This window comes from Felis catus, chromosome X (genome assembly GCF_018350175.1).
Source record: "Felis catus isolate Fca126 chromosome X, F.catus_Fca126_mat1.0, whole genome shotgun sequence".
Classification (NCBI taxonomy): Eukaryota; Metazoa; Chordata; class Mammalia; order Carnivora; family Felidae; genus Felis; species Felis catus.
In genome coordinates this window covers 115,475,198-115,485,460 of record NC_058386.1, presented here as the reverse complement: position 1 = coordinate 115,485,460, position 10,263 = coordinate 115,475,198, and the positions used below count along the sequence as shown (strand labels likewise).

At 54.3% G+C, this 10,263-nt stretch overlaps 1 protein-coding gene across 18 annotated transcripts; it reads right to left on the bottom strand.

The window, feature by feature from the left end:
• Positions 1-1,340: 1,340 nt before the first annotated feature.
• On the bottom strand, positions 1,341-8,011 carry LOC101086956 (melanoma-associated antigen 10-like). 18 transcript variants are annotated; one of them, XM_045050585.1, is made up of 5 exons: positions 7,885-8,011; positions 5,281-5,358; positions 4,872-4,951; positions 4,406-4,509; positions 1,341-3,038 (listed from the first exon to the last, which is right to left on the bottom strand). In XM_045050585.1, the coding sequence occupies exon 5, from the start codon at positions 2,972-2,974 to the stop codon at positions 1,895-1,897; it is 1,080 nt and encodes a 359-aa protein (XP_044906520.1). In that variant the 5' UTR covers positions 2,975-3,038; positions 4,406-4,509; positions 4,872-4,951; positions 5,281-5,358; positions 7,885-8,011; the 3' UTR covers positions 1,341-1,894. The 18 variants fall into 18 exon arrangements, with proteins under 18 accessions (XP_044906520.1, XP_019679956.2, XP_044906521.1 ...); XM_019824397.3 differs by having other exon boundaries at positions 4,872-4,943; XM_045050586.1 differs by lacking the exon at positions 7,885-8,011 and adding an exon at positions 7,266-7,601 and having other exon boundaries at positions 5,281-5,368.
• Positions 8,012-10,263: the final 2,252 nt, after the last annotated feature.

Here is a 10,263-nt window from a genome sequence, read left to right as displayed (position 1 = left end):
GTCCCAGCTCCATCACTGGGCTGGGTATAATCTTGGGGATATTACTGATCACTATGAGCCTTCGATTCATCATCTGTCAAATGGGTTTGACAATGAAGCAAGGCTGCTGGAATGTATGTGAAGGAAAGTAGCTGGCACGGTGCCTGGCATTTATTGGATCTTTAACAAATGGCAGCTATTTCTAATATTATTTTGTCCCCAGACCCTACTGCCCCTCCTCTGGGATTTTGTGTTTATACAGGACATCTCAGACGATACACAGCTCCATAGGAGACAGAATATCAAATCAGGCAAAAGTGCAGCTTCACAGATAAAATTCATTACATTTTTTCTCTTAGGGGATATATTAATTTGGTTATGGGTTAGCCTTTCTCAGCTGATAGAACTCAAGTTCCCAAACTTTGAATCAAAGACCAACTCCTTTCTTCCCTTCTTGCTGTTCATCCATCCAAAACACTATTTTCCTTCATTTCACTCTCCCCCAAAACCGAAATATGCTTAGATTTGGCTTAATTACACTCAAGATAACCTACCTTTAGGGGCACTTGCGAGGTTCAGTCAGTTGGGCATCTGAGTCTTGATGTCAGCTCAGGTCATGATCCCACGCTTGTGGGATCGAGCCCTGCGTCGTGCCCCATGCTGAGCGCGGATTCTGCTGAAGATTCTCTCTCTCCCTCTCCCTCTGAGCCTCTCCCCTGCTCGTGCACACTCCAAAATACAACACATAAATACATTTTTAAAAAATAAAACCTACCTTTAATGTTATTTTAATGGTGTAGGCTCTGGTTCTCTCAGGCCAGGGAAGAGTGGCAGCCAAGTGGCTTCTGGGTACCACCTCAAGGGACTATTACCCTATGCTCAGGAAATCATCGCAGACGATGGATAGAACACCTAGTCACTGCACTGTGCTAACCGCACTGGGACAAGAGCTCAGGCCATCTTCCATACCTGCCCCGGATGGAGATTTCCCTCTGACTTCTCCATGATACAAAATTGACTACTAGGCAGTTTCCTATTCCAGGCTTTTCTGTCACCTCTAGGACACACCACCGGAGAGTCCGGCCCCTGCTACCACACACAGGAGGAACTACGGTTCCTAAACTGCCTTGGCTCAGGGCATTTCTACTTGACTGCTTGCATCTGGAGTCTCACCTCCTCGCTCCTTGTTTTCGCATGTTCTTCACGTATTGGAAGACATCTCACCATCTTCCTGGTGATTGCTGCTCCTAGCCCCTACCGTTTTATGATTAGGGGCGTGACTTCCACTATCAATACAGTGCTTTCTAAGGAGAAAATACCCAATTAACATTTGGCAAATAAATGAGCCAGTAAGCAGGATCTTTCATTTAATAAGATTTATTAAGATTATGCCTACTTTCTTCAGTAAGCCAAGCAAGTCCAGGTATATGTCTTTTAATTTTACAGAACAATAAATTAGTGGTTAAGGGAATCCAAAAATGAACCACCTTTTACATTCCATTTTTTCCCCATTTTCTTTCACATTTCCAAGGAAATTTCCATTCCAGTGTTGTTATCTTGTCCCAGATCACAATATTTGATATTGTGATATTTGATATTTTGATATTTTATTTTGTAAAATATCAAAAGTCATATTCTTAAATCTGAGAAACATCAACAGATATGTGACAAATTCATTCACACACTTAGATTCTAAAGCTAAAAAACCTTCCAGTAAAAGAAACAGCATTTGAAAAACACCAAAAGGTAAAAAAAGATAAACTTCCAAATCATCTATGCAGAACAGGAACACAAAGTTGTTGCACACTGTGTTCTCCCCAGTTTGACCCTGACCCTCTACTCAGAGCCAGGACTGCCCCCTTCAAATAGAGAGTGAATATTCGGGCTCCCTCTTCAGTTGGGGCGGAACTGCTGATCAATGCTGTGCAATGAACATAGCAGTAGTGCTTTCCCCAGATCCAATTCTGGCCCGAGCCCTCTCTTTCTCGTATTTTAAAGCCTCCTCATACCAAAATGAGAAGGAAAGGGGGTCAATCCCTTTGATCTTAGCCAAAAATTCTAGAACTTTCACCTTGGTGATTTCAGCATGGGCCCTGGGACCCCACAGGAATTCATAGCGTGGAGGATTGCTGTCAGGCACCTGCTGGTATTCTAGGTAATTCTCATATACCCAATCTATGGTGATGAGCTTCCTGGGCTCCCCATAAATGAAATGCTCCCTCCCAGGATACACTCCCATAATATTCAGGAAATCCCAGAGGTCTTCCTCAGGGATGCAATTGCCCTCTATGAAGATCACACCCAGGATGATTATCAGGAGACCGTTCTTAGGCATGCCGTGGGTGTCACTAGACACCTCAACACTAGTGAGGTCCAGTGAGTTGACAAAGATATAGGAGGGGACAGAAATGTCCATCTCACACATATCAATGCCAAAGATCACCTCCATAAACTTAGAAGCTTTCTTAAAGATCACAGGGAAATGTTTCCTGTACCTTTTCATGATAACCATCAGCATTTCTGCCTGTGTGACAGGCTCCTGCAATCGGTACTTAAGGATCATGAAATTCACTAAATCAGCTACCTTCTCATCTAGTGGGTCTGTGGGCGAAGATTCGGTGTCTATTGAGGTCTGCGGGAAACATGTATCTTCTTCTTTTTGGCTATTGGAGCCTCCTTCTGATGTGCTCCGTGATACGGAGAAGAAGCATGGGCTCTGAGGGTTGTGGGGAGGACTCAATGTTGTGGCGGGCTCCTTCTCAGGCTCCTCCTCCTCCACCTCCTTCTCCTCTTTGGAAACCGGGATCACAGGAGAGGAAGGCAGGGAGGAGGAGGTGGAGGGATAGGAGAAATTGAAAGAGCAAGAGGAGGAAGTCTCCTCATCCTCCTCCTCAGCTGTGAGAACACCGGCCACCGCCAGGTCCTGTATCTCATTTTGGGCCTGAAAGTCTGGTTCCAATGTGAGCCGCGGACGCTTTGGAGAGCGAAGCATCATGACTCCGGTTGTCAGCAACAAGTAGAAGTGTGAGCGGGATGGTGGGAGATAGGGTGCCACAGGCCTGGAGACAGAGGGAGAGGATCAACAGTCTCAGTAGAGAAACACATCCTTGGCAGCTCTGACAAAGGCCAACTTACAGGCTCTTTTGGGGGCGGGGGCGGGGGGATGCTCTGGGGCCTCACAGGGCTCCTGTCTTCCTGGACAGTTCGTCCCCTAGAAACCTGTAGGAGGATGTGAGAAAATTCCTGAGGGTGCAGCCAGCCGGCACAGCTCAAGGCTTCCAGAGCCAACACTGGGCAGGTGGAGTCGAGCACTGGGGGGTCCCTTCTGTTCTGACACAGGCGGGTCCTTGATAGACATTCAGGATGTGTACCTCACCTTGGCTCCTAGCACTGCCTGGGCCTCCTCTGCTCTGCTGAACTGAGGACATGTGTCTCACACCAAGACCTCACCTCATTGTTCCCGGAGCCCCGAACAGGCTCTGTGAGGTCCCTACTGTCCTGCAGTGGATGACCCCCCCTGTGCTCACTAAGGTTCTCACCTTTTCCCTAACAAGACCTGCCCAACCTTGGCCTCCTGACCTTGGCCAAACCCTCCCCGACTTCCCTGCCTCTGCCAGCCTCAGGCAAAATTTTCCGCACAGGAACTCACCTTCCTGAGACCAATGAGAAGGAAATGAAAGAGGAACACATTTGACCTTATGAGCCCAAGGCCTCCCTGGGTGACAGCAAAGGCTGGCCAAAGTCTGTGGGAATCCCTCCCTCCTAGGCGAGTGTTACCCTCGTTCCTCAGTTTGATGCTTGATAGGGCCTGTGACTCCTCCCTCTGCTGTCCTGAGTCTGGTCCCTTCAGAACAAGCCTTCACCTCCCTGAGACCACCAAGAGAGTGGCGGCACACCACATCTGTTCACTCTGGCTGGAGCCTCCCAGAGCAGACAGCAGGGGCAGGCAGGGCTGGGTGTGCCTTCAGTCCTCACTCAGGGTCCCTATCTTAAATCCTGGCAGTAACGGGGCCACCTCCCTCTGCTGACCTGACGTGGCTCCTCCTCAGAGCAACGTTCTCACCTCCCTGAGAAGCCCTGCACAAGAATGAAGAGGCAACATCTCTTGTCGCCTTGGCTAGGTCCTTCCAGTGCTGACAGCAAGGGCTGGTCCCCATCTGTTCTGTGGTAAGGCTAACCTCAATCCTTCCTCATGGCATTCATCGCTACTCTTGGCATGGCCCAGACTACCTGCTGCTGACTTAACATCACTCCCTTAGACTATAACCTCGCCTCTCTGCGACACCTCCCTCACCTTGGAGAAAGTGAGGGCACAGGCAACCCTGCTTGGGTCATCCTAGGGCTGAGAATAGGAGAAAGCCAGACCGTATGGGATCTCTTCTTTCTGGGGTGGGAAGTACTTTTGTTCCTCACCAAAGGCCCTTACCTTAACTCCTAGCAGAGCTTGGGACTCCTCCCTCTTCTGATCTGATGTGGCTTCTTCAGTTCCCCTGCCTTCACACTCAGACTAAGGACCTCAGTTCCAAGTCCCTCAAAACAAAAGTGAAGAGACATCACAGCAAGCCACACTTTCCCAGGGTCTTGCTGACATCAGGGGCGAGGCCTCATCTGCCCCAGATGCAGGGGGTTTCCCTCTGTCTTTCCTCAGGGTGTTCTTTCTTCCTGGTAGGGCCTGGGCTCACTTCCTCTGAAATCACCCTCTCAGACCAAGGCCTCACTTTCCAGAGACCCCCTCCACCCCCCCATGCAGGAAGTGAGGGTATAACACATCTGGGCATTCCTACTCAGATCCTCCCAGAGTGGATAAATGGTGACAAGGTAGAGTTTCCGTGAGGCTCTTTCTGTCTGGGTTGGGGGGCACTCTTAGTCTTCCTTCAAGATCCTTACCTTACCTTGACTCGTCACAGATCCTGGAACTCTTCCCTCTGCTGATGTCACCAGCTCAGGCCAAGCTCCTCACCTTCCTGGGATACTCCAAACAAAAGTAAAAAGACACCAAATCCAGCCACTCCTGCCGGGGGTCTGTTCCAGTGTGGGGAAGACACCCAATCCTCCCTCGAGGTATTCATCTGTACTCCCAGCAAGGCCTGTCCTACCCTCCGCTGACCTAAAGTCTCCCCCTCCAACCAAGACCTCACCTCTGTAAGACACTCTATCCCCTTGACTCCTGGTAGGGTCTGTGGCAGAAGTGAGAGTTCCTCCCACCTGGCTACTCCTGCTCAGATCGTCCCAGGGCTGTGATTCTGTGGGTCCTTCTTTTCAAGGAGAGGGGCTTTCAGGCTTCACACCAAGGATCCTTACATTGACTCCTGACAGGGCCTGGGAATCCTCCTCTTCTGAACTGCTGCGTCACCCCTCCTGAGACCAAGGTCCTCACCTCTGTAAGACACTCCCCCAGACAACGTAAGGAAATGCCACATCTGGCCAACCTTGCCTGTGGACTCCTGGGGTGGACACGAGGGGTGGGACAGGGCTGAGGCCTCCCCTCTCTTGGGGTATTTTCAAGGCAGGCCAAGACCCCATCTATCTGAGGTGGAAGGTCCTCTCCATCCTCCCTCATAGTCTTCTTGTTAATGACTGGCAGGGCCTGGGACTGTACCCTCTAGTAACCTGATGTTACAACCCTCAGAAAAAGCCCCACTTCCCTCAGACTTCCAAAGTGGAAATCGGGAAACGCTGCGTTTGGCAACCCTGCTGTGTGGCCTCCCACGGCTGACAGCAGGGCTGTTTCTGTGACACCTTTCTGCAGGATGAGAGATACTCTAAATCCTCCCTCCGAGTCCTCACTTTGATACCTGGCAGAGGGCAGTACTCTTCCTGCTGCCCTTGGGCTACACCCATCAGATCAAGGTCTTCGACCTCCCTGAGACCCCGCACCAGAAAATACTGAGGGGCGGCCACATCCAGTAGCCACCGCCCTGGTGCTCCCGTGTTGCCAGCAAGGGCAGAACAGCACTGGGTCCCGTCTGCTCTGGGGAAGGGGGTGCCCTGAGTCCTTGACCTGACTCCCGCTGGGCCCTGGGACTCCTCCCTCCGCGAAGTTGCCCTTGCCCCTTCAGGCCTACGCCTTCATTCCCCTGACAACCTTCAAGCAAAACTAAATAGAAGCCCCATCCTGCCACCCCTGCCCTGGGTCTCCCAGGGCTCCCAGCAGGAGCCGAATCCCCTCTGCTCTGCAGGGGGGCCATCGCCTCTGTGCTCCCTCAAGCACTCAGAATGCTCCCTCAGACAAGGCCTCACTTCCGTGACACAGGCCCCGCCACTCCCTGTTAGAAGGGAGGGGACACCCCATCTGACCACCGATGCCCGAGTCCTCCCTCTGCGGGGACTGAGTGGGGCCCATCACGAAGCCTGCAAATAGTCACATTTACTCCTGACAGGGTCCGCATCCCCTCCCTCCTGCTGACCTGGGGACAGTCCCTCAGCCCTGGCCACTGTCCCCTAGAGATGCCAGGGACGGCAGCCGGGGCGGGGGGGGGCGGTAAAGGACCGCCACCTGGGCTCCACGGTCCAGCCCGGCTCCTCGGGGCTGACGGGAGGCGCAGGGGGTTCTGGGCCCCCTGCGCCCCTCCCCCGGCGTCCACACTGGACGGTCCGATCACTTGCCCCCGGGTCTGCCCCTCGAAGCCCGCCAGGGGCCCGGGCTTCGCCTACTACCGAGCCGCAGCCACCTCGGCACAAAGAGCCGCCCATCCCTCAGCCGCCCCACATCCGGGGCCCCGCGCGGGGCCGCGGGCAGGGGCGGCACACGCACTCCGTGGCGGGAGCGTCGTCCCCTCGCCGCCTGTCGGGCCGGGGCCGCGTCCCCCCGCCCCGCGAACAGGCCCCCGGCGCGCAGACCCCGCGGGGGAAGGTGCGGGCCCCCCGCCCGCCCCGGGTCCTCACCCGCTGCCCGGCGGCCGGCCCTCTGCTGGCCCCTGAGTCGGGGGGCCCCGCACCCCCAAAATGCACATCACCGCCCGCCGTATCTGCCCATCCGACTTTGGGGCTTCCCCAGGACGGCTGGCTCGGAGGGCCCTGGGCCGTCTCCCCCTCCCTCGCCTCACTCCTCACCCTGCAGCCTCGCAGAGCCCAGGCCTCCTCCCCCTGTGCCCTAAGTCCGCAACCCCCAGGCCAAGCCTCGCGTCCCCCAGACGCCCAAGACCAAGGTCGCCAAACGCCACAGCCCACCACACGTGCTCGGGGCTTTCCACAACTAACGGCACCGGTGGGGCCCAGCCTGACCCCCTTCCTACGCGGGGGCGGGGGGGGGGGGAAGCCTCCCGCCTCTCCCTCAGGGTCCTCACCTCCGAGCTTGGCGCAGCCCGCGATTCCTCTCTCTTCTGACCGGAGTGGGCTCCGGTCAGGCCGAGCCTCACGCCCCTCACGCGCCCAAGACGCAAGGCCAGCCGCGCCTCGTACGGTGACCCTGCCTGGGGTCTCCCCGGGATGACCGCAGGGGCGGGGCGTGGCTAGACGCTCCGTATGCGCGAGTGGGCGGTGCCTCCGCGCCTCCCGCCTAGCTGCTCTGAAGCCCCGCCCCTCAGGTTCCCCAGATACAAGTCGCGAAGCAGAACATCCGGGGACCTTGCCCCGTCTTTTCAGGGTCGATAGTAAGAGCCGGATGGGAGTGGGGGCCCCCGTGATCTGTGGTGGGGTCTCGCCTCACTCCTCCCGCGGGGTCCGTATCCATCGCTGGCAAGGGCTGGCACTCGTCCCTCCCCGAACCTGAGTCGGGCCCCCCCAGACGAAGCCTCGCGTCCCCCAGACGCCCAAGACCAAGGTCGCCAAACGCCACAGCCCACCACACGTGCTCGGGGCTTTCCACAACTAACGGCACTGGCAGGGCCCAGCCTGGCCCCGCTCCCTACGCGGGGCGGGGGGGGGGGGGGGGGAAGCCTCCCGCCTCTCCCTCAGGGTCCTCACCTCCGAGCTTGGCGCAGCCCGCGATTCCTCTCTTTTCTGACCGCAGTGGGCTCCGGTCAGGCCGAGCCTCACGCCCCTCACGCGCCCAAGACGGAAGGCCAGCCGCGCCACGTACGGGAACCCTGCCTGGGGTCTCCCCTGGATGACCGCACAGGTCGTCCGAGACCAGGACCCGATGTCTGGGGTGAAAAACCCCTCAGTCCTAGCTCGGGGTCCTCGCCTTGGCTCTGGGCTCTGGCTGAGCCGCTCTCCTCTCTGGAGCTGAGCTCATTGGCTGCAGCACAAGCCCCTCCCCTTCCCGAGAACTTCAAGGTGGACGCGAGGAAGCACCGATGGCCATCTGCTCCAGGGCGATGGAGCGTTGACGCCGGGCGCAGGGTAAGCTCCCTGCCACCACCCTCCCATCTGAGGCTGTAGACATACCCTGGGACATGTCCAAGGTATTTACATTTACTACTGATAGGGCTTGCCTGTCAGCCCTTTTGCGGACCTGATGCGGCCTTCAGTCCAAGGCCATTTCCCTGAGACTCCCTCTCTCGAAAGAGGAAGTCAGGGAGGCAGCGCTTCTGCCTGCCCGACCTGCCGGGAACCTCCCATTCTGATACCATGGGCGGCTTTCTGTGTGTCGCCCTGGGTCTGGGGACGTAGTCTTCTCAGTCCTCCCTCCAGATCCTCGGGATGCCTAGCAGAACCTGGGTCCCCTCCCTTCTCCTGACATGAAGCTGGGCCCCTCACATCAAGGTTCTCACTTTTCCCTGATGCCCTAGTAGGGGCATCAGGAGACACCGCGTTTGGCCACCAAGCTCTAGGGCCTCCCAGGGCTGAAAGCAGGTCAAGGACTAGATTCTGTGGTGCTTCCTCTATTTGGGGCCAAGCTATGTAGTCCTCCCTCAGGGTCCTCACCTTGATGTCTGGCGGAGACCATCTGCTCCCTTCTGAGCACATCCAGTGACCATGCCCTGGAGCATCCCAGGGCTAACCACAGAGACAGGGCAGGCTTCTTCTGGCCCTCAAATCCTCCTTCAGGACCTCACCTTGTCACCTGGCGAGATCTGGACTCCTGCCTTCGCTGACCTATGTCTGCCACCCTCAGACCAAGGCCTCCACCTTCCCGAGACCCTCAAGCTGGAAATGAGGGGGCTGCTCAGCCTGGGACCCCTGCTCGGAGTCTCCCAGGACTCACATCAGCAGTAAAGCAGGATTCTGTGGGATACCCTCTGTTCTGGAATGGGTGGGCCCCTTAGTTCTCTCTTAAGGGTCCTCACCTTGTGTCCTGGCTTCTCAGTTAAATACCATGAGGGAAATTAGAAATCGCCCCTGCCTGCCAGCAACTCTTTGAGAATGGTTTCAGGTTCCAGGCTATTGCATTGTCCAGTGCAGTGATTTTCTTTTTTTATAACTGTCATTCATAGCGAGAAATATATTATACATTGTTCATCTATCCAAAGTGTTTATGTAATATTTTTTTCATGAAAAAATACTTATCCTTACTATGGGTGATTCATTGTGATACTGACTATTCCGTTTTTAGTTCATACTTTATATTCTGCTAAACTAATTTTTTTGAAGATGAGTCCTTACTCATTAGCATGGTTTCAGATGATTATTAGGAGACTGGAGTCATAGTGCCTCAGTGAACCCCATCTTCCCTGCCGTCTTGACATTGCCCCCCCCCGGGGGGGCTACTGGCATTTGTGCCCTGAGGCACGGTCTCAGATTTCTGCAATGAAGCAGGAGCAGAAGTTGAAAAGGTTTGCTCCTCCCTGTCCTGCCATCTGCCTTCTGTTATTACAAGCTACGAAGTCTCCCCAGCTTAGGCCCAGAACTTCCTCACCCCAAACATAAGTACCTATTCAACACAGTCCTCAGTCTCCCCCAGGGGTTTCTCATGTTTGGTTGTTTCGATTTTATTGTTGATATTTGTTTTTATCCTCCCTTCCGTAGTTTTCTGGGCTTCATTCTGGGAGAAGACAGCAGCCCGAGCTCTGTAGTCATCTTGACATCTACAGGTAAGACGCTAAGTCTGTAAATACGAATTGACATCTTTACTATGATGTGTATTCCACCAATGAATATGCTATACTTCTCTGTTTGTTTGGGACTTATTTTACCGGAATCTATCAGTAAACTTTTATAGTTGTTTCCGTAAAGATCTCATACATTTTTGTGATGATTCGTTTAAGGTAATTTTTGGATCCTGTGGCTGTTGGGATGTCTTCTATCACATGTTCTAATTAGTTACTGTTTTTGTGTGACAAGGCTCTGGCTGTTTGTTGGAGTGAACTTATACTATCTTTCTGAGGTTTCGTATTCGTTTGAATATTCCACATGCTTATTCCTTAGAATTTTCTACATAAGTGATCATATCGCCAAATAGTA